This window comes from Salvelinus namaycush, chromosome 23 (genome assembly GCF_016432855.1).
Source record: "Salvelinus namaycush isolate Seneca chromosome 23, SaNama_1.0, whole genome shotgun sequence".
NCBI lineage: Eukaryota > Metazoa > Chordata > Actinopteri > Salmoniformes > Salmonidae > Salvelinus > Salvelinus namaycush.
This window is the reverse complement of record NC_052329.1, coordinates 1,811,784-1,835,501: the sequence shown is the minus strand read 5'-3', so window position 1 is coordinate 1,835,501 and position 23,718 is coordinate 1,811,784. Positions and strand designations below refer to the sequence as shown.

The 23,718-nt window shown below is 47.6% G+C and overlaps 2 protein-coding genes across 2 annotated transcripts in view; one reads left to right on the top strand and one right to left on the bottom strand.

Moving 5' to 3' along the window:
• Window positions 1–17,348, top strand: part of LOC120018907 (F-box only protein 40) — a 32,133-nt gene extending 14,785 nt beyond the window's left edge. The window contains exons 5-7 of the mRNA XM_038962127.1: window positions 1,748–1,934; window positions 4,381–4,604; window positions 17,133–17,348. Of these exons, the coding sequence (XP_038818055.1) occupies window positions 1,748–1,934; window positions 4,381–4,604; window positions 17,133–17,348 (627 nt within the window). The remainder of the gene's footprint in view (window positions 1–1,747; window positions 1,935–4,380; window positions 4,605–17,132) is intronic.
• Window positions 17,349–17,904: 556 nt separating this feature from the next.
• Window positions 17,905–23,104, bottom strand: ttc36 (tetratricopeptide repeat domain 36). Its single transcript, XM_038961913.1, has 3 exons — window positions 22,949–23,104; window positions 20,694–20,882; window positions 17,905–18,296 (listed from the first exon to the last, which is right to left on the bottom strand). The coding sequence occupies exons 1-3, from the start codon at window positions 23,052–23,054 to the stop codon at window positions 18,028–18,030; spliced, it is 564 nt and encodes a 187-aa protein (XP_038817841.1). The 5' UTR covers window positions 23,055–23,104; the 3' UTR covers window positions 17,905–18,027.
• Window positions 23,105–23,718: the final 614 nt, after the last annotated feature.

Sequence of the window (23,718 nt, the reverse complement as noted above, 5' to 3'; positions counted from 1 at the left end):
TACAATTATATTTTACTAGGAGTTTTTCCTGACCATGTGTCTCGATGGGTTTCGAGTTGTTCCTGACCATGTGTCTCGATGGGTTTCGAGTTGTTCCTGACCATGTGTCTCGATGGGTTTCGAGTTGTTCCTGACCATGTGTCTCGATGGGTTTCGAGTTGTTCCTGACCATGTGTCTCGATGGGTTTCGAGTTGTTCCTGACCATGTGTCTCGATGGGTTTCGAGTTGTTCCTGACCATGTGTCTCGATGGGTTTCGAGTTGTTCCTGACCATGTGTCTCGATGGGTTTCGAGTTGTTCCTGACCATGTGTCTCGATGGGTTTCGAGTTGTTCCTGACCATGTGTCTCGATGGGTTTCGAGTTGTTCCTGACCATGTGTCTCGATGGGTTTCGAGTTGTTCCTGACCATGTGTCTCGATGGGTTTCGAGTTGTTCCTGACCATGTGTCTCGATGGGTTTCGAGTTGTTCCTGACCATGTGTCTCGATGGGTTTCGAGTTGTTCCTGACCATGTGTCTCGATGGGTTTCGAGTTGTTCCTGACTACGTGTCTCGATGGGTTTCGAGTTGTTCCTGACTACGTGTCTCGATGGGTTTCGAGTTGTTCCTGACCATGTGTCTCGATGGGTTTCGAGTTGTTCCTGACTATGTGTCTCGATGGGTTTCGAGTTGTTCCTGACTACGTGTCTCGATGGGTTTCGAGTTGTTCCTGACCATGTGTCTCGATGGGTTTCGAGTTGTTCCTGACCATGTGTCTCGATGGGTTTCGAGTTGTTCCTGACCATGTGTCTCGATGGGTTTCGAGTTGTTCCTGACTACGTGTCTCGATGGGTTTCGAGTTGTTCCTGACCATGTGTCTCGATGGGTTTCGAGTTGTTCCTGACCATGTGTCTCGATGGGTTTCGAGTTGTTCCTGACCATGTGTCTCGATGGGTTTCGAGTTGTTCCTGACCATGTGTCTCGATGGGTTTCGAGTTGTTCCTGACTACGTGTCTCGATGGGTTTCGAGTTGTTCCTGACTACGTGTCTCGATGGGTTTCGAGTTGTTCCTGACTACGTGTCTCGATGGGTTTCGAGTTGTTCCTGACCATGTGTCTCGATGGGTTTCGAGTTGTTCCTGACCATGTGTCTCGATGGGTTTCGAGTTGTTCCTGACCATGTGTCTCGATGGGTTTCGAGTTGTTCCTGACCATGTGTCTCGATGGGTTTCGAGTTGTTCCTGACCATGTGTCTCGATGGGTTTCGAGTTGTTCCTGACCATGTGTCTCGATGGGTTTCGAGTTGTTCCTGACTACGTGTCTCGATGGGTTTCGAGTTGTTCCTGACCATGTGTCTCGATGGGTTTCGAGTTGTTCCTGACCATGTGTCTCGATGGGTTTCGAGTTGTTCCTGACCATGTGTCTCGATGGGTTTCGAGTTGTTCCTGACTACGTGTCTCGATGGGTTTCGAGTTGTTCCTGACCATGTGTCTCGATGGGTTTCGAGTTGTTCCTGACCATGTGTCTCGATGGGTTTCGAGTTGTTCCTGACTACGTGTCTCGATGGGTTTCGAGTTGTTCCTGACCATGTGTCTCGATGGGTTTCGAGTTGTTCCTGACCATGTGTCTCGATGGGTCATAGAGTTTAGAGTTGTTCCTGGTCAGATCACATCGTCAGGAAAAACTCCTTGACCCACTCTAATACTTTGTGTAATAAAAAACGTTCTCTCTCTCTCTCTCTCTTTCTCTCTGTCGCTTTGGTTTCCTAAGGTATGGAAGTTTAGCAGTCTGTTTTCCAAGGTGGACAGGTGGTGCTTTGACGATGTCCCCTCCATGTCTGAGCACCTGAAGGTCTGCCCTTTCTACCAGAGAGAGGAGCTCAGTAAGCCTGTAAAACTAGCCAGTATGGAGGGGACCAGAGAGAGACCCCAGGGCCTACTGGACCTGCTCCAGGAGTGTGATCTGCCTCTAGCAGACCAATGACATTATAAGGAGTGGGCGGTAGGTAACCCAGCAGCTAAGGAGATGGACCTGTAGCCGAATCCCGGGCCGAGCACTCGATTGATCTGAGGGGTGCTGGCTTTAAATCCTAACAACAATTCCCTACTGATGGGCCTTGGAGCAAGGCATTGCACTGCAGCTTGACCCTGTGCTCCTCTCAACTGTGTACGTGTGATGTATTCTGGGAAAATGAGCAGAAGACTAAGGTCCCTTAATAAACCGTGTAGAAACACTCTGTAAGAGCTCACTTACAATTAATCACTGTTACTAAATGTGTAAATGTCAATAAGCAATCTCTACAAAGTAATTAATGCATTTATAAACACTATTTTGCATGATTTATAAATGATTCATAAACCCTATTTTACATTATTTATAAATTATTTATAAACACTATTTTAATGATTTATAATTATTTATAAACACTATATTACATGATTTATAAATTATTTATAAACACTATTTGATTTATAGGAAAATGAATACGGTTTTTGATCATAGTATGTTAACAATTTGTAAATGATTAATAATGTACCACTAGGGTGCTTATAAAGCAGTTCTGAATTAGTTATTGTCATCTCATAAGATTATTTATAAAGTCTTTGTTATTTATCTAGGCAAGTCAGTTAAGAACAAATTCTTATTTCAAATGACGGCCTAGGAACACTGCCTTGTTCAGGGGTAGAAGATAGATTTTTACCTTGTCAGCTCGGGGATTCGATCGTGCAATCTTTCGGTTACTAGTCCAAAGCTCTAACAACTAGGCTACCTGCCCCCCAAGTTAATGGTTGATTAATGGTTTGACTCACCATTTATACACATATTTACTGTATATGTGTAACGGTTCTCCTCCTCCTCTTCATCCGAAGAGGAGGAGCATGGATTGAACCAAAACGCAGCTTCTGAAGTTGACATATTTATTTACAGAAAAGACGAAAACACGAACTTCACTATAACCTAACAAAACAACAAAACGGAGTAGACAAACCTGGACATGCGAACTTACATACAACGCAGAACTCACGAACAGGAAAATGACTACACAAAAGACCGAACGTACAAACAAACCGAGAACAGTCCCGTGTGGCGTAACATACAAACACTGACACAGGAGACAACCACCCACAACAAACAGTGTGAAAACACCTACCTTAATATGACTCTCAATCAGAGGAAACGACACACACCTGCCTCTAATTGAGAGCCATATTAGGTCACCCTTTAAACCAACATAGAAACAGAAAACATAGACTGCCCACCCAAACTCACGTCCTGACCAACTAACACATACAAAAACTAACAGAAAACAGGTCAGGAACGTGACAATATGTGTCATAAATGGTATATTTATTGATTGTTAATGAGTGCAGTTGTAAATGTAACTATATGCACTTACTAATACCTCAGTTGATAATTAATGTAGAGCCTTATAAACTATGTACTCATTCTTAATGAACTCTTAATCAATTCTTAATTAACTAATAGAATAATTAACTAATTCTTAACTAATTCTTAATTATTTCAATCCCCTAATAACCCTAAAGAGCTTTAAAAAAGAAAGGGATTTCTTTTTCTGAGGAACAGATTCAGAACCATGAACAAATGTGATATATAGTGGTCCGGAACATAAACTTTATTTTGAAAGTATGGGAACCGGTTAATAACATTATGTTACGTTCAATCCCACAATAAAGACAACAAAGCCCACTTTGTCACTCAGATATGTTTTCAAGTCTCTATCTGCCAGCTGAAAATCTTTGCCAGTATGTGTGCGTGTGTTGGCAACCTGCCCGTCTCCTTTGAAGCTTAGGCTACTGTAACCTACTGATGTTACAAGCATGTTTCAGAAATTAGGGAGAAAGATTTTTAACTAGAGAAGAATGGATGAATTTTCTCAATGCTAGTTAGAGATACTATAGTTATCACATTTTATATCAGATTAATAAACTACAAAGAGGTAAGAAATGCTAATTCTGGTACCACTCTGCGCACACAATCTTGTTAACCGCCTAGCTAGCTAGCTCTGGTCCAACGCTAAACCGACTTTTGGAAGTTCCGACATTCAATGTTCCTCCATAGAAGCCAACAGAACAGAGACTGCAAAGTCGACAAAGGCCCAGGCCCAACAAGCTGCAGCTAGTGCCATTTTGAGGACTGATGACAACATCTCTCCAGATACCCAGCAACAAGATTCTGCCACGGAAATGAAAGAGACTGTAATACAAAACTATCAACAATTGTTTTGATAAGCTCTAAACAAAGTTTGAGTCTCTAAAGACAGCACAGGCCGAACTGAAGGGCCGCATGGACACAGCCAATTGGCCATGTTTGATCAAGACACCCTGATAGGAGGCCTGGAAACCATCTGTGCTCAGCTTAAAAAGAAGAATGAGCTCACCAAGCCAAGGTTCTCGATTTAGAAGGCAAGAGTCGCAGGCTGAACATCAAATCCGTGGGGATTTTGGAGGACGAAGAACAAGAGAAACGCACAGAGTTTGTGTCCAAGCTAATTCCCAAGCTCCTGGGTGACGACAACTTCCCAAAGCCCCTCATCATTGACCGTGCACACCGCTCTCTACATGTGAAGCCCTCACCAGGTGTCAAGCCGCGCACCATAATCGCAAGGGTACATCACTTTCAGGATAAGGAGCTCATTCTACGAGCTATGGAATACAAAGGCCAAAAGGTTTTCCCCTTCCCCGACAACACCATGGATGTGATGGAGCAATGTGATGCAGACCATGAGAGAGGTGGAGGTGAAATACAGCCTGCGTTTTCCAGCCAAGCTACATGTTCATCACAATGGCATAACAAGAGTCTTCACCAAGCCCGAAGAGGCTGCAAGCTACGTTTTAAAACTACAGAAAACCCCCTGAAAGGGTGAAATCCCTCGCCACAAATGTCTGGGATATTGACTGAGTAAACAGTGTTTATTCATAAACGGTAACGTATTCATTTGTTATCCAACAATCGCGGAGAGGGCTGTTAGTTAAGTCTGACTATTCTTAGCTTGCTAGTGTAGTATTGGGTCTGTGCTAGCCATTATGCCCGGCAGTCCTCATTTACGTGATATGGGGAGAACAGTGCTTCATTTGGGGAAACAGTGGGGAGGACAGGTTTCTCTGGGGAAACAGTGGGGAGGACAGGTTTCTCTGGGGAAACAGTGGGGAGGACAGGTTTCTCTGGGGAAACAGTGGGGGGAGGACAGGTTTCTCTGGGGAAACAGTGGGAGGACAGGTTTCTCTGGGGAAACAGTGGGAGGACAGGTTTCTCTGGGGAAACAGTGGGGTGGACAGGTTTCTCTGGGGAAACAGTGGGAGGACAGGTTTCTCTGGGGAAACAGTGGGAGGACAGGTTTCTCTGGGGAAACAGTGGGGAGGACAGGTTTCTCTGGGGAAACAGTGGGGAGGACAGGTTTCTCTGGGGAAACAGTGGGGAGGACAGGTTTCTCTGGGGAAACAGTGGGGAGGACAGGTTTCTCTGGGGAAACAGTGGGAGGACAGGTTTCTCTGGGGATACAGTGGGGAGGACAGGTTTCTCTGGGGAAACAGTGGGGAGGACAGGTTTCTCTGGGGAAACAGTGGGGAGGACAGGTTTCTCTGGGGAAACAGTGGGAGGACAGGTTTCTCTGGGGAAACAGTGGGGAAGGCAGGTTTCTCTGGGGAAACAGTGGGGAGGACAGGTTTCTCTGGGGAAACAGTGGGAGGACAGGTTTCTCTGGGGATACAGTGGGGATGGCAGGTTTCTCTGGGGAAACAGTGGGGATGACAGGTTTCTCTGGGGAAACAGTGGGAGGACAGGTTTCTCTGGGGAAACAGTGGGGAGGACAGGTTTCTCTGGGGAAACAGTGGGTGGACAGGTTTCTCTGGGGAAACAGTGGGAGGACAGGTTTCTCTGGGGAAACAGTAGGGAGGACAGGTTTCTCTGGGGAAACGGTGGGGAGGACAGGTTTCTCTGGGGATACAGTGGGGATGGCAGGTTTCTCTGGGGATACAGTGGGAGGACAGGTTTCTCTGGGGAAACAGTGGGGAGGACAGGTTTCTCTGGGGAAAGAGTGGGGATGGCAGGTTTCTCTAGGGATACAGTGGGGATGACAGGTTTCTCTGGGGAAACAGTGGGAGGACAGGTTTCTCTGGGGAAACAGTGGGGAGGACAGGTTTCTCTGGGGAAACAGTGGGGAGGACAGGTTTCTCTGGGGAAACAGTGGGGATGACAGGTTTCTCTGGGGAAACAGTGGGAGGACAGGTTTCTCTGGGGAAACAGTGGGGTGGACAGGTTTCTCTGGGGAAACAGTGGGAGGACAGGTTTCTCTGGGGAAACAGTGGGAGGACAGGTTTCTCTGGGGATACAGTGGGGAGGACAGGTTTCTCTGGGGAAACAGTGGGGAAGGCAGGTTTCTCTGGGGAAACAGTGGGGAAGGCAGGTTTCTCTGGGGAAACAGTGGGAAGACAGGTTTCTCTGGGGAAACAGTGGGAGGACAGGTTTCTCTGGGGAAACAGTGGGGAGGACAGGTTTCTCTGGGGAAACAGTGGGGAGGACAGGTTTCTCTGGGGAAACAGTGGGAGGACAGGTTTCTCTGGGGATACAGTGGGGAGGACAGGTTTCTCTGGGGAAACAGTGGGGAGGACAGGTTTCTCTGGGGAAACAGTGGGGAGGACAGGTTTCTCTGGGGAAACAGTGGGAGGACAGGTTTCTCTGGGGAAACAGTGGGGATGGCAGGTTTCTCTGGGGAAACAGTGGGAGGACAGGTTTCTCTGGGGAAACAGTGGGAGGACAGGTTTCTCTGGGGAAACAGTGGGAGGACAGGTTTCTCTGGGGATACAGTGGGGATGGCAGGTTTCTCTGGGGAAACAGTGGGGATGACAGGTTTCTCTGGGGAAACAGTGAGAGGACAGGTTTCTCTGGGGAAACAGTGGGGAGGACAGGTTTCTCTGGGGAAACAGTGGGGTGGACAGGTTTCTCTGGGGAAACAGTGGGAGGACAGGTTTCTCTGGGGAAACAGTAGGGAGGACAGGTTTCTCTGGGGAAACGGTGGGGAGGACAGGTTTCTCTGGGGATACAGTGGGGATGGCAGGTTTCTCTGGGGATACAGTGGGAGGACAGGTTTCTCTGGGGAAACAGTGGGGAGGACAGGTTTCTCTGGGGAAAGAGTGGGGATGGCAGGTTTCTCTAGGGATACAGTGGGGATGACAGGTTTCTCTGGGGAAACAGTGGGAGGACAGGTTTCTCTGGGGAAACAGTGGGGAGGACAGGTTTCTCTGGGGAAACAGTGGGGAGGACAGGTTTCTCTGGGGAAACAGTGGGGATGACAGGTTTCTCTGGGGAAACAGTGGGAGGACAGGTTTCTCTGGGGAAACAGTGGGGTGGACAGGTTTCTCTGGGGAAACAGTGGGAGGACAGGTTTCTCTGGGGAAACAGTGGAGGACAGGTTTCTCTGGGGAAACAGTGGGAGGACAGGTTTCTCTTTGGATACAGTGGGGAGGACAGGTTTCTCTGGGGAAACAGTGGGGAAGGCAGGTTTCTCTGGGGAAACAGTGGGAAGACAGGTTTCTCTGGGGAAACAGTGGGAGGACAGGTTTCTCTGGGGAAACAGTGGGGAGGACAGGTTTCTCTGGGGAAACAGTGGGAAGACAGGTTTCTCTGGGGAAACAGTGGGGAAGGCAGGTTTCTCTGGGGAAACAGTGGGAAGACAGGTTTCTCTGGGGAAACAGTGGGAGGACAGGTTTCTCTGGGGAAACAGTGGGAGGACAGGTTTCTCTGGGGAAACAGTGGGGTGGACAGGTTTCTCTGGGGAAACAGTGGGAGGACAGGTTTCTCTGGGGAAACAGTAGGGAGGAAAGGTTTCTCTGGGGAAACGGTGGGGAGGACAGGTTTCTCTGGGGATACAGTGGGGATGGCAGGTTTCTCTGGGGATACAGTGAGAGGACAGGTTTCTCTGGGGAAACAGTGGGAGGACAGGTTTCTCTGGGGAAAGAGTGGGGATGGCAGGTTTCTCTAGGGATACAGTGGGAATGACAGGTTTCTCTGGGGAAACAGTGGGAGGACAGGTTTCTCTGGGGAAACAGTGGGGAGGACAGGTTTCTCTGGGGAAACAGTGGGGAGGACAGGTTTCTCTGGGGAAACAGTGGGGAGGACAGGTTTCTCTGGGGAAACAGTGGGGAGGACAGGTTTCTCTGGGGAAACAGTGGGGAGGACAGGTTTCTCTGGGGAAACAGTGGGAGGACAGGTTTCTCTGGGGAAACAGTGGGAGGACAGGTTTCTCTGGGGAAACAGTGGGGAGGACAGGTTTCTCTGGGGAAACAGTGGGAGGACAGGTTTCTCTGGGGAAACAGTGGGGAGGACAGGTTTCTCTGGGGAAACAGTGGGAGGACAGGTTTCTCTGGGGAAACAGTGGGAGGACAGGTTTCTCTGGGGATACAGTGGGGATGGCAGGTTTCTCTGGGGAAACAGTGGGGATGACAGGTTTCTCTGGGGAAACAGTGGGAGGACAGGTTTCTCTGGGGAAACAGTGGGGAGGACAGGTTTCTCTGGGGAAACAGTGGGGTGGACAGGTTTCTCTGGGGAAACAGTGGGAGGACAGGTTTCTCTGGGGAAACAGTAGGGAGGACAGGTTTCTCTGGGGAAACGGTGGGGAGGACAGGTTTCTCTGGGGATACAGTGGGGATGGCAGGTTTCTCTGGGGATACAGTGGGAGGACAGGTTTCTCTGGGGAAACAGTGGGGAGGACAGGTTTCTCTGGGGAAAGAGTGGGGATGGCAGGTTTCTCTAGGGATACAGTGGGGATGACAGGTTTCTCTGGGGAAACAGTGGGAGGACAGGTTTCTCTGGGGAAACAGTGGGGAGGACAGGTTTCTCTGGGGAAACAGTGGGGAGGACAGGTTTCTCTGGGGAAACAGTGGGGATGACAGGTTTCTCTGGGGAAACAGTGGGAGGACAGGTTTCTCTGGGGAAACAGTGGGGTGGACAGGTTTCTCTGGGGAAACAGTGGGAGGACAGGTTTCTCTGGGGAAACAGTGGAGGACAGGTTTCTCTGGGGAAACAGTGGGAGGACAGGTTTCTCTGGGGATACAGTGGGGAGGACAGGTTTCTCTGGGGAAACAGTGGGGAAGGCAGGTTTCTCTGGGGAAACAGTGGGAAGACAGGTTTCTCTGGGGAAACAGTGGGAGGACAGGTTTCTCTGGGGAAACAGTGGGGAGGACAGGTTTCTCTGGGGAAACAGTGGGGAGGACAGGTTTCTCTGGGGAAACAGTGGGAGGACAGGTTTCTCTGGGGATACAGTGGGGAGGACAGGTTTCTCTGGGGAAACAGTGGGGAGGACAGGTTTCTCTGGGGAAACAGTGGGGAGGACAGGTTTCTCTGGGGAAACAGTGGGAGGACAGGTTTCTCTGGGGAAACAGTGGGGATGGCAGGTTTCTCTGGGGAAACAGTGGGAGGACAGGTTTCTCTGGGGAAACAGTGGGAGGACAGGTTTCTCTGGGGAAACAGTGGGAGGACAGGTTTCTCTGGGGATACAGTGGGGATGGCAGGTTTCTCTGGGGAAACAGTGGGGATGACAGGTTTCTCTGGGGAAACAGTGAGAGGACAGGTTTCTCTGGGGAAACAGTGGGGAGGACAGGTTTCTCTGGGGAAACAGTGGGGTGGACAGGTTTCTCTGGGGAAACAGTGGGGAGGACAGGTTTCTCTGGGGAAACAGTAGGGAGGACAGGTTTCTCTGGGGAAACGGTGGGGAGGACAGGTTTCTCTGGGGATACAGTGGGGATGGCAGGTTTCTCTGGGGATACAGTGGGAGGACAGGTTTCTCTGGGGAAACAGTGGGGAGGACAGGTTTCTCTGGGGAAAGAGTGGGGATGGCAGGTTTCTCTAGGGATACAGTGGGGATGACAGGTTTCTCTGGGGAAACAGTGGGAGGACAGGTTTCTCTGGGGAAACAGTGGGGAGGACAGGTTTCTCTGGGGAAACAGTGGGGAGGACAGGTTTCTCTGGGGAAACAGTGGGGATGACAGGTTTCTCTGGGGAAACAGTGGGAGGACAGGTTTCTCTGGGGAAACAGTGGGGTGGACAGGTTTCTCTGGGGAAACAGTGGGAGGACAGGTTTCTCTGGGGAAACAGTGGAGGACAGGTTTCTCTGGGGAAACAGTGGGAGGACAGGTTTCTCTGGGGATACAGTGGGGAGGACAGGTTTCTCTGGGGAAACAGTGGGGAAGGCAGGTTTCTCTGGGGAAACAGTGGGAAGACAGGTTTCTCTGGGGAAACAGTGGGAGGACAGGTTTCTCTGGGGAAACAGTGGGGAGGACAGGTTTCTCTGGGGAAACAGTGGGAAGACAGGTTTCTCTGGGGAAACAGTGGGGAAGGCAGGTTTCTCTGGGGAAACAGTGGGAAGACAGGTTTCTCTGGGGAAACAGTGGGAGGACAGGTTTCTCTGGGGAAACAGTGGGGAGGACAGGTTTCTCTGGGGAAACAGTGGGGTGGACAGGTTTCTCTGGGGAAACAGTGGGAGGACAGGTTTCTCTGGGGAAACAGTAGGGAGGAAAGGTTTCTCTGGGGAAACGGTGGGGAGGACAGGTTTCTCTGGGGATACAGTGGGGATGGCAGGTTTCTCTGGGGATACAGTGAGAGGACAGGTTTCTCTGGGGAAACAGTGGGAGGACAGGTTTCTCTGGGGAAAGAGTGGGGATGGCAGGTTTCTCTAGGGATACAGTGGGGATGACAGGTTTCTCTGGGGAAACAGTGGGAGGACAGGTTTCTCTGGGGAAACAGTGGGGAGGACAGGTTTCTCTGGGGAAACAGTGGGGAGGACAGGTTTCTCTGGGGAAACAGTGGGGATGACAGGTTTCTCTGGGGAAACAGTGGGAGGACAGGTTTCTCTGGGGATACAGTGGGGAGGACAGGTTTCTCTGGGGAAACAGTGGGGAAGGCATGTTTCTCTGGGGAAACAGTGAGAAGACAGGTTTCTCTGGGGAAACAGTGGGAGGACAGGTTTCTCTGGGGAAACAGTAGGGAGGACAGGTTTCTCTGGGGAAACGGTGGGGAGGACAGGTTTCTCTGGGGATACAGTGGGGATGGCAGGTTTCTCTGGGGATACAGTGGGAGGACAGGTTTCTCTGGGGAAACAGTGGGAGGACAGGTTTCTCTGGGGAAAGAGTGGGGATGGCAGGTTTCTCTAGGGATACAGTGGGGATGACAGGTTTCTCTGGGGAAACAGTGGGAGGACAGGTTTCTCTGGGGAAACAGTGGGGAGGACAGGTTTCTCTGGGGAAACAGTGGGGAGGACAGGTTTCTCTGGGGAAACAGTGGGGATGACAGGTTTCTCTGGGGAAACAGTGGGAGGACAGGTTTCTCTGGGGATACAGTGGGGAGGACAGGTTTCTCTGGGGAAACAGTGGGGAAGGCATGTTTCTCTGGGGAAACAGTGGGAAGACAGGTTTCTCTGGGGAAACAGTGGGGATGACAGGTTTCTCTGGGGAAACAGTGGGAGGACAGGTTTCTCTGGGGATACAGTGGGGAGGACAGGTTTCTCTGGGGAAACAGTGGGGAAGGCAGGTTTCTCTGGGGAAACGGTGGGGAGGACAGGTTTCTCTGGGGATACAGTGGGGATGGCAGGTTTCTCTGGGGATACAGTGGGGATGGCAGGTTTCTCTGGGGATACAGTGGGAGGACAGGTTTCTCTGGGGAAACAGTGGGAGGACAGGTTTCTCTGGGGAAAGAGTGGGGATGGCAGGTTTCTCTAGGGATCCAGTGGGGATGACAGGTTTCTCTGGGGAAACAGTGGGAGGACAGGTTTCTCTGGGGAAACAGTGGGGAGGACAGGTTTCTCTGGGGAAACAGTGGGGAGGACAGGTTTCTCTGGGGAAACAGTGGGGATGACAGGTTTCTCTGGGGAAACAGTAGGAGGACAGGTTTCTCTGGGGATACAGTGGGGAGGACAGGTTTCTCTGGGGAAACAGTGGGGAGGACAGGTTTCTCTGGGGAAACAGTGGGGAGGACAGGTTTCTCTGGGGAAACAGTTTTGAGGACAGGTTTCTCTGGGGAAACAGTGGGGTGGACAAGTTTCTCTGGGGATACAGTGGGGAGGACAGGTTTCTCTGGGGAAACAGTGGGGAGAGCAGTCCTCCTTTGATTCCATCAGCCTCCTTTGATTCCATCAGCCTGTCTTCTAGTTCTGATGTATCAGCCTCCTTTGATTCTATCAGCCTGTCTTCTAGTTCTGATGTATCAGCCTCCTTTCATTCCATCAGCCTGTCTTCTAGTTCTGATGTTTCAGCAGTTCTGGTGTATCAGCCTCCTTTGATTCCATCAGCCTCCTTTGATTCCATCAACCTGGTTTCTAGTTCTGATGTATCAGCCTCCTTTGATTCCATCAGCCTCCTTTGATTCTATCAGCCTGGCTTCTAGTTCTGATGTATCAGCCTCCTTTGATTCCATCAGCCTGGATGCTAGTTATGATGTATCAACCTCCTTTGATTCTATCAGCCCAGCTTCTAGTTCTGATGTATCAGCCTCCTTTGATTCCATCAGCCTGGATGCTAGTTATGATGTATCAGCCTCCTTTGATTCCATCAGCCTGTCTTCTAGTTCTGATGTATCAGCCTCCTTTCATTCCATCAGCCTGTCTTCTAGTTCTGATGTTTCAGCAGTTCTGGTGTATCAGCCTCCTTTGATTCCATCAGCCTCCTTTGATTCCATCAACCTGGTTTCTAGTTCTGATGTATCAGCCTCCTTTGATTCCATCAGCCTCCTTTGATTCTATCAGCCTGGCTTCTAGTTCTGATGTATCAGCCTCCTTTGATTCCATCAGCCTGGATGCTAGTTATGATGTATCAACCTCCTTTGATTCTATCAGCCCAGCTTCTAGTTCTGATGTATCAGCCTCCTTTGATTCCATCAGCCTGGCATCTAGTTCTGATGTATCAGCCTCCTTTGATTCCATCAGCCTGGATGCTAGTTATGATGTATCAACCTCCTTTGATTCTATCAGCCCAGCTTCTAGTTCTGATGTATCAGCCTCCTTTGATTCCATCAGCCTGGATGCTAGTTATGATGTATCAGCCTCCTTTCATTCCATCAGCCTGTCTTCTAGTTCTGATGTATCATCCTCCTTTGATTCCATCAGCCTGTCTTCTAGTTCTGATGTTTCAGCAGTTCTGGTGTATCAGCCTCCTTTGATTCCATCAGCCTCCTTTGATTCCATCAACCTGGTTTCTAGTTCTGATGTATCAGCCTCCTTTGATTCCATCAGCCTCCTTTGATTCTATCAGCCTGGCTTCTAGTTCTGATGTATCAGCCTCCTTTGATTCCATCAGCCTGGATGCTAGTTATGATGTATCAACCTCCTTTGATTCTATCAGCCCAGCTTCTAGTTCTGATGTATCAGCCTCCTTTGATTCCATCAGCCTGGATGCTAGTTCTGATGTATCAGCCTCCTTTGATTCCATCAGCCTCCTTTGATTCCATCAACCTGGTTTCTAGTTCTGATGTATCAGCCTCCTTTGATTCCATCAGCCTCCTTTGATTCTATCAGCCTGGCTTCTAGTTCTGATGTATCAGCCTCCTTTGATTCCATCAGCCTGGATGCTAGTTATGATGTATCAACCTCCTTTGATTCTATCAGCCCAGCTTCTAGTTCTGATGTATCAGCCTCCTTTGATTCCATCAGCCTGGCATCTAGTTCTGATGTATCAGCCTCCTTTGATTCCATCAGCCTGGATGCTAGTTATGATGTATCAACCTCCTTTGATTCTATCAGCCCAGCTTCTAGTTCTGATGTATCAGCCTCCTTTGATTCCATCAGCCTGGATGCTAGTTATGACGTATCAGCCTCCTTTCATTCCATCAGCCTGTCTTCTAGTTCTGATGTATCATCCTCCTTTGATTCCATCAGCCTGTCTTCTAGTTCTGATGTTTCAGCAGTTCTGGTGTATCAGCCTCCTTTGATTCCATCAGCCTCCTTTGATTCCATCAACCTGGTTTCTAGTTCTGATGTATCAGCCTCCTTTGATTCCATCAGCCTCCTTTGATTCTATCAGCCTGGCTTCTAGTTCTGATGTATCAGCCTCCTTTGATTCCATCAGCCTGGATGCTAGTTATGATGTATCAACCTCCTTTGATTCTATCAGCCCAGCTTCTAGTTCTGATGTATCAGCCTCCTTTGATTCCATCAGCCTGGATGCTAGTTCTGATGTATCAGCCTCCTTTGATTCCATCAGCCTGGATGCTAGTTATGATGTATCAACCTCCTTTGATTCTATCAGCCCAGCTTCTAGTTCTGATGTATCAGCCTCCTTTGATTCCATCAGCCTGGATGCTAGTTATGATGTATCAACCTCCTTTGATTCTATCAGCCCAGCTTCTAGTTCTGATGTATCAGCCTCTTTTGATTCCATCAGCCTGGTTTCTAGTTCTGATGTATCCGCCTCCTTTGATTCTATCAGCCTGGCTTCTAGTTCGTATGTATCAGCCTCCTTTATTCTATCAGCCTGTCTTCTAGTTCTGATGTATCAGCCTCCTTTCATTCCATCAGCCTGTCTTCTAGTTCTGATGTTTCAGCAGTTCTGGTGTATCAGCCTCCTTTGATTCCATCAGCCTCCTTTGATTCCATCAACCTGGTTTCTAGTTCTGATGTATCCGCCTCCTTTGATTCTATCAGCCTGGCTTCTAGTTCGTATGTATCAGCCTCCTTTATTCTATCAGCCTGTCTTCTAGTTCTGATGTATCAGCCTCCTTTCATTCCATCAGCCTGTCTTCTAGTTCTGATGTTTCAGCAGTTCTGGTGTATCAGCCTCCTTTGATTCCATCAGCCTCCTTTGATTCCATCAACCTGGTTTCTAGTTCTGATGTATCAGCCTCCTTTGATTCCATCAGCCTCCTTTGATTCTATCAGCCTGGCTTCTAGTTCTGATGTATCAGCCTCCTTTGATTCCATCAGCCTGGATGCTAGTTATGATGTATCAACCTCCTTTGATTCTATCAGCCCAGCTTCTAGTTCTGATGTATCAGCCTCCTTTGATTCCATCAGCCTGGCATCTAGTTCTGATGTATCAGCCTCCTTTGATTCCATCAGCCTGGATGCTAGTTATGATGTATCAACCTCCTTTGATTCTATCAGCCCAGCTTCTAGTTCTGATGTATCAGCCTCCTTTGATTCCATCAGCCTGGATGCTAGTTATGATGTATCAGCCTCCTTTCATTCCATCAGCCTGTCTTCTAGTTCTGATGTATCATCCTCCTTTGATTCCATCAGCCTGTCTTCTAGTTCTGATGTTTCAGCAGTTCTGGTGTATCAGCCTCCTTTGATTCCATCAGCCTCCTTTGATTCCATCAACCTGGTTTCTAGTTCTGATGTATCAGCCTCCTTTGATTCCATCAGCCTCCTTTGATTCTATCAGCCTGGCTTCTAGTTCTGATGTATCAGCCTCCTTTGATTCCATCAGCCTGGATGCTAGTTATGATGTATCAACCTCCTTTGATTCTATCAGCCCAGCTTCTAGTTCTGATGTATCAGCCTCCTTTGATTCCATCAGCCTGGATGCTAGTTCTGATGTATCAGCCTCCTTTGATTCCATCAGCCTGGATGCTAGTTATGATGTATCAACCTCCTTTGATTCTATCAGCCCAGCTTCTAGTTCTGATGTATCAGCCTCCTTTGATTCCATCAGCCTGGATGCTAGTTATGATGTATCAACCTCCTTTGATTCTATCAGCCCAGCTTCTAGTTCTGATGTATCAGCCTCTTTTGATTCCATCAGCCTGGTTTCTAGTTCTGATGTATCCGCCTCCTTTGATTCTATCAGCCTGGCTTCTAGTTCGTATGTATCAGCCTCCTTTATTCCATCAGCCTCGCTTCTAGTTCTGGTGTATCAGCCTTCTTTGATTCCATCAGCCTGGCGTCTAGTTCTGATGTATCATCCCTCTTTGATTATTCCATCAGCCTGGCTTCTAGTGCTGATGCATCAGCCTTCTTTGATTCCATCAGCCTGCCAAATCTTGATGATAACTACATTTTCTCAACAGAGGAATTAATCAAGGCAATAAAAGTTTTAAGGAAAGTGGCAGCTTAGCCCTAGCCACCTTTAAACATTATTACTGGGCTGCAAATGCCAGGGCATTAACGTACTGGCAACTGGGTTTCCCTGATAAGTTGTACACTGTTGCCTCCCTGTGGCTAAATATGGAAGTCAAGTTTGTAGCAGAGTGCCCAAACAAACTGACAGGCAACAACTTTGTTTTGAGAAATTCTTTAAGAATTTGAAATCAGATTAAGCCTGTTTATAAGTTGTCTGATACCTCTGTATACACCCCGATATGCTTTAGTCACATTCTGTTGGTCTCCAAAGCACACACATCCCTGGGTCGCTCCTCTTTTCAGTTCCCTGCAGCCAGCGACTGGAACGAGCTGCAACAAACACTCAGACTTCACAGTTTTATCTCCATCTCTTCATTCAAAGACTCAATCATGGACACTCTTACTGACAGTTGTGCCCGCTTTGCGTGGTGTACTGTTGTCTCTACCTTCTTTCCCTTTGTTTTTGTCGGTGCCCAATAATGTTTGTACCATGTTGTGTTGCTACCATGTTGGTGTCATGTTGTGTTGCTACCATGTTGTTGTCATGTTGTGTTGCTACCATGTTGTTGTCATGTTGTGTTGCTACCATGTTGTTGTCATGTTGTGTTGCTACCATGTTGTTGTCATGTTGTGCTGCTACCATGTTGTGTTGCTACCATGTTGTTGTCATGTTGTGTTGCTACCATGTTGTTGTCATGTTGTGTTGTTACCATGTTGTTGTCATGTTGTGTTGTTACCATGTTGTTGTCATGTTGTGTTGTTACCATGTTGTTGTCATGTTGTGTTGCTACCATGTTGTTGTCATGTTGTGTTGCTACCATGTTGTTGTCATGTTGTGTTGCTACCATGTTGTTGTCATGTTGTGTTGCTACCATGTTGTTGTCATGTTGTGTTGCTACCATGTTGGTGTCATGTTGTGTTGCTACCATGTTGTTGTCATGTTGTGTTGCTACCATGTTGGTGTCATGTTGGTCTTGCTACCATGCTGTGTTGTCATGTGTTGCCGCCATGCCATGTTGTTGTCTTAGGTCTCTCTTTATGTAGTGTTGTGGTGTCTCTTGTCGTGATGTGTTTTATATTTATATTTTTATAAAGTGCATGAGCTCTCAGAAATGTGTCTACGTAAAGCCTGCCACGCAGCCAGCTACAGAGCCTGCCATGGAGCCTGCCATGGAGCCTGCCTCGGAGCCAGCCACGGAGCCAGCCGCGGAGCCTGCCACGGAGCCTGCCATGGAGCCTGCCTCGGAGCCTGCCACAGAGCCAGCCATGGAGCCAGCCACGCAGCCAGCTACAGAGCCAGCCACGGATTAACCAAGCATCTGCCCTTTCATTCCAGACACTTAGTGGACCACATGGTAATCACATGAGGGATAACAATGCCATGCACTTTCCGTTCCCTTTCCCTTCACAGCCAGGCCAGTTGGAGAAAACATGATTTATCTATCTGGAAAGCATTTTAAACCTCTCCACAGGTCAGTCTACAATACCATAGGGGCCTAACAGTCACTATTACTGCAACAAACATACTCAACAGGTTTTGACTCTCTCTTTCTCTCCACCGCACCTGCTGTGTCGACCTCTGCTCGGCTATGAAAAGCCAACTGACATTTACTCCTGAGGTACTGACCTGGTGCACCCTCTACAACCACTGTGATTATTATTTGACCCTGCTGGTCATCTATGAACGATTGAAAATCTTGAAGAACAATCTGGCCTTAATGTCTCTAGGTTTCTTTCTAGGGAGTTTTTCCTAGTTTTGGGTTCTAGGCTGGGTTTCTGTACAGCACTTTGTGACATCTGCTAACGTAAACAGGGCTTTATAAATACATTTGATTGATTGAATTCCACAGAATGACTCAATAAAATCTTTCACCTTCAATAAAACGTAAACGTTTATTAATTAATTTCTCAAGACAACATTCAATGCATGCACAAGTGATACAAATGTATTTGGTTTGCCAGTGTTGGGGTGGTAAGCCTTGTCTTTTGACTACTGTGTCTCTGACACCTCCGGGTTGCGTAGCTTGTTGATGACCTCCGTCAGCATGCGGTTGCAGAGGGCAGCGTACGGGTTCAGAAGCACTACCTGTTGCCGGGCGAACTCACTGCCCAGGACGGCTGCCCTCTCGAAGTCCTCCCGGGCCTTATCATCCTGGCAGGCCAGCCTCAGCAGCAGGCCTCTCTGGACCAGAGCCTGACACGCTGTACGCCCTACACCCCCACTCAGAGCGATGGCACGCTCCAGGTCCTCTAGGGCTCCTGGAGGAACACAGAACCCACAGATAAAGATAAGCTCCAGGCCCTCTAGGGCTCCAGAACCCACAGATAAAGATAAGCTCCAGGCCCTCTAGGGCTCCAGAACCCACAGATAAAGATAAGCTCCAGGCCCTCTAGGGCTCCAGAACCCACAGATAAAGATAAGCTCCAGGCCCTCTAGGGCTCCAGAACCCACAGATAAAGATAAGCTCCAGGCCCTCTAGGGCTCCAGAACCCACAGATAAAGATAAGCTCCAGGCCCTCTAGGGCTCCAGAACCCACAGATGACGCAAACGGCGAGAACAAGCGTTTTGTATGTAGACTTTAACAGGGTTACTTTCAAGGACATGTGGGTTTAAGATGAAAATGTGGTTGATATCATCACTAAAAATCCCCAAACATTTATATTAGGTGGAACACTGTCACCGCATGTGGTTGATTTCAGAGACATGTTTCATAACGTTCTGAACTGTAAATTATAAACTTATAATAAGTAATAAGTTTATAATAATTATATAGCTTGTAAACCACAAAACTGCATAGTGGGTGAAATGAAAGTATGGGGACTGGCCCTTCTGCAGTATACAATGCCTTGCTAAAGTATTCACCCCCTTGGCGTTTTTCCTATTTGGTTGCATTACAACCTGTAATATAAATAGATTTTTATTTCCCATTTTTATTTGGATTTCATGTAATGGACATACACAAAATATTCCAAATTGGTGAAGTGAAATGAAAAAAAAAATGTGTTAAATTTTTATTTTTTAAACGTAAAGTGGTGCATGCATATGCATTCACCCCTTGAAGCCCCTAAATAAGATCTGGTGCAACCAATTACCTTCAGAAGTCACATTATTAGTTAAATAAAGTCCACCTGTGTGCAATCTACGTGTCACATGATGTCACATGATCTCAGTATATATACACCTGTTCTGAAAGACCCCAGTCTTTCAGAACAGAGTCTGCAACACCACTAAACAAGTGGCACCACCAAGCAAGCGGCACCATGAAGACCAAGGAGCTCTCCAAACAGGTCAGGGACAAAGTTGTGGAGAAGTACAGATCAGGGTTGGGTTATAGAAAAATATCAGAAACTTTGAACATCCCACAGAGCACCATTAAATCCATTAATAAAACATTTAAAGAATATGGCACCACAACAAACCTGCCAAGAGAGGGAGGGCACCACAATAGGGCACCACAATAACCCACCAAAACTCATGGACCAGGCAAGGAGGGCATTAATCAGAGAGGCAAAAAAGAGACCAAAGATAGCCCTGAAGGAGCTGCAAAGCTCCACAGCGTAGATTGGAGTATCTGTCCATAGGACCACTTTAAGCCATACACTCCACAGAGCTGGGCTTTACGGAAGAGTGGCCAGAAGAAAACATGTTTGGTGTTCCCCAAAAGGTATGTGGGAGACTACCCAAACATACGAACAAGACAGTAAACCTACTGTTCCTAGGCCGTCATTGAAAATAAGAATTTGTCTTAACTGACTTGCCTAGTTTAATAAAGGTAAAATAATAAAAAAAAAAAAAAAAAAAAATGTTTAAATGGAAGAAGGTACTCTGGTCAGATGAGACTAAAATACTTTTTTGGGGCCATCAAGGAAAATGCTGTCTGGCGCAACCTAACACCTCTCATCACCCCAGGAACACCATCCACACAGTGAAGCATGGTGGTGGCATCATCATGCTGTGGGGATATCTTTCATCGGCATGCACTGGGAAACTTGTCAGAATTGAAGGAATGATGGATGGTGCTAAATACAGGGAAATTCTTGAGGGAAACCTGTTTCAGTCTTCAAGAGATTTGAGACTGGGACGGAGGTTCACCTTCCAGCAGGACAATGACCCTAAACATACTGCTAAAGCAACACTCAAGTGGTTTAAGGGGAAACATTTACATGTCTTGGAATGGCCTAGTCAAATCCCAGACCTCAATCCAATTGAGAATCTGTGGTATGACTTAAAGATTGCTGTACATCAGCGGAACCCATCCAACTTGAAGGAGCTGGAGCAGTTTTGCCTTGAAGAATGGGCAAAAATCCCAGTGGCCAGATGTGTCAAGCTTATAGAGACATATCCCAAAATAATTGCAGTTGTAATTGCTGCAAAAGTTGGCTCTACGAAGTATTGACTTTGGGGGGGTGAATAGTTTTTCAAGCTCAAGTTTTCTGTTTTTTGTCTGATTTCCTGTTTGTTTCACAAGAAAAAATATTTTGCATTTTCAAAGTGTTAGGCATGTTGTGTAAATCAAATGATACAAACCCCCCAAAAATCAATTTAATTCCAGGTTGTAAGAAAACATAGAAAAAATGCCAAGGGGAGAATACTTTTGCAAGCCACTGTACAGGTGGCCTCAGCAGCCTACTTTGGTGTAGTGGTGTAGATTTACCTTCTGTGTCCTCCTGGAGTCGTCTGGTCTGGGCCCTGTTGTTGTAACCAGAGGCTCTCTGCGGCAGTGTGTCTATGGCCTGGCTGAACCGTTCCAGGGCTGTGGGTAGATCCCCAGCCTCTGCTGCTGTGACCCCCTCCATCTCCAGGTCTTTGACCTGCTGAAGCAGCCCCACCTCAAAGCCACTGTCTGGTGGAGACAGATAAACAGTGTTCAGATGGATTGACAGGTGTTATGGTATAGAAGACTGAACAACAATAACAGGGGTGTCACTAGACATTCATACGCACAGGAATAATCCCGTTTTGAAATGACTTTAAGAGGAATATAAATGCTCTGGAGTCAGAATAAACCACATATGTTACAAAATTATGAACATGAAACAGCACATCACACCAACACACATGACAACCACCAACACACGACAACCACCAACACACGACAACCACCAACACACACGACAACCACCAACACACATGACAACCACCAACACACGACAACCACCAACACACGACAACCACCAACACACACGACAACCACCAACACACTACAGCCACCAACACACGACAACCACCAACACACGACAACCACCAAACACACACGACATCCGCCAACACACTACAACCACCAAACACACACGACATCCGCCAACACACTACAACAACCACCAAACACACACTACAACCACCAACACACACGACATCCGCCAACACACTACAACCGCCAAACACACACGACAACCACCAAACACACACGACATCCGCCAACACACTACAACCACCAACACACATGACAACCACCAACACACACGACAACCACCAACACACACGACAACCACCAACACACACTACAACCGCCAACACACACTACAACCCCCAACACACACTACAACCACCAACACACACGACAACCGCCAACACACACGACAACCACCAACACACACTACAACCACCAACACACACTACAACCACCAACACACACGACAACCACCAACACACACGACAACCACCAACACACACGACAACCACCAACACACACGACAACCACCAACACACACTACAACCGCCAACACACACTACAACCGCCAACACACACTACAACCGCCAACACACACTACAACCGCCAACACACGACAACCACCAACACACACTACAACCGCCAACACACACTACAACCGCCAACACACACTACAACCGCCAACACACACGACAACCACCAACACACACGACAACCACCAACACACACGACAACCACCAACACACACGACAACCACCAACACACACGACAACCGCCAACACACACGACAACCACCAACACACGACAACCACCAACACACACTACAACCGCCAACACACACGACAACCACCAACACACGACAACCACCAACACACGCAATTACCAACACACGACAACCACCAACACACGACAATTACCAACACACGACAATTACCCACACACACAACAGCCACCAACACACACAACAGCCACCAACACACACAACAGCCATCAACACACACAACAACCACCCACACACACAACAGCCACCAACACACACAACAGCCACCAACACACACAACAGCCATCAACACACACAACAACCACCCACACACACAACAGCCACCAACACACACAACAGCCACCAACACACACAACAGCCACCAACACACACAACAACCACCAACACACAAGACATCCACCAACACACATAACTACTAACACACATGATAACTAGTAACACACGATAACTACTAACACACATGATAACTACCAACACACATGATAACTAGTAACACACATGATAACTAGTAACACACACAAGGGCCAGTAGGAGGCACTCTTTCCTCTGGTCTAAAAAATATCCCAATACCCCAGGGCAGTGATTGGGGACACTTCCCTGTGTAGGGTGCCATCTTTCGGATGGGACATTAAACAGGTGGCCTGACTCTCTGAGGTCATTAAAGATCCCATGGCACTTGTCGTAAGAGTAGGGGTGTTAACCCCGGTGTCCTGGCTAAATTCCCAATCTGGCCCTTAAACTATCACGGTCACCTAATAATCCCTAGTTTACAATTGGCTCATTCATCCCCCTCCTCTCCCCTGTAACTATTCCCCAGGTCGTTGCTGTAAATGAGAACGTGTTCTCAGTCAATTTACCAGGTAAAATAACTGAAAAATTTCAAATAGAAAAACACCAACACACATGATAAGCACATGGATAAACAATGGGTCAATCCATTGGAATAAAAGGTCTTTACCATCATCTGTCAATTCCTCCTCTTGGTTTAATCCAGGGACGTCTCCTGACGGGCTGGTGGGGTTGAAGATAGCCTGAAGTACTGCTCTGTCATGAGCTGAAGCCATTGTTACAGATTTGGGGATCCTAAGTAGTGGGAGAGGGGCGTATTTTCTCCTCAAATTCTCAGATTTCTCCTCAACCAATCGGAGCAGGGGGTGGAAACAGGCAGACTTTGAGATCATTGGGCAGAGAGGACATCTGTATTTGGTTAACTCAGACATAAACTCTGCTGTGAGTGTAAACTGTGAAACACTGGACACACGCACACAGAGAAATCCCCACCGTGGACTGCCACATGACATTTAGCAACAATGAATGGACTAAATTGTTTTGGGTATTTTTAAGTTTGTTTTCAGTGTATTAGACTAATAGCCTTGTTGATTTGATGACGTTTATATGTTTAAGTTGAAATGGTGCTGGAATAGAGGAGGCAGTGCTTTTGTTTCTCTCTGTCACACACACACACACACACACACACACACACACACACACACACACACACACACACACACACACACACACACACACACACACACACAGGTTTCTTGTTTGTACAGTACATCTACACTTCTGTGAGTCTTTATTCATGTCTGTAAAAATATGCCACTTTCACAAATATAGAGATGTTAAATGTAAGGAAGTATATTTAATAAGGAGTTTGATACATTAACAGTTTAGTTACAACATTGTCATTGTTATTCCAGACTTCTGACCAGACAGAAAGACAGA

Coding starts and splice junctions, on each gene's coding strand:
- ttc36 (XM_038961913.1), bottom strand. CDS start 23,054: ATGGCTTCAGCTCATGACAGAGCAGTACTTCAGGCTATCTTCAACCCC. Junction 20,883..22,948: donor GGAGGAATTGACAGATGATG/GTAAAGACCTTT, acceptor TGTCTCCACCAG/ACAGTGGCTTTGAGGTGGGG. Junction 18,297..20,693: donor ACTCCAGGAGGACACAGAAG/GTAAATCTACAC, acceptor GTGTTCCTCCAG/GAGCCCTAGAGGACCTGGAG.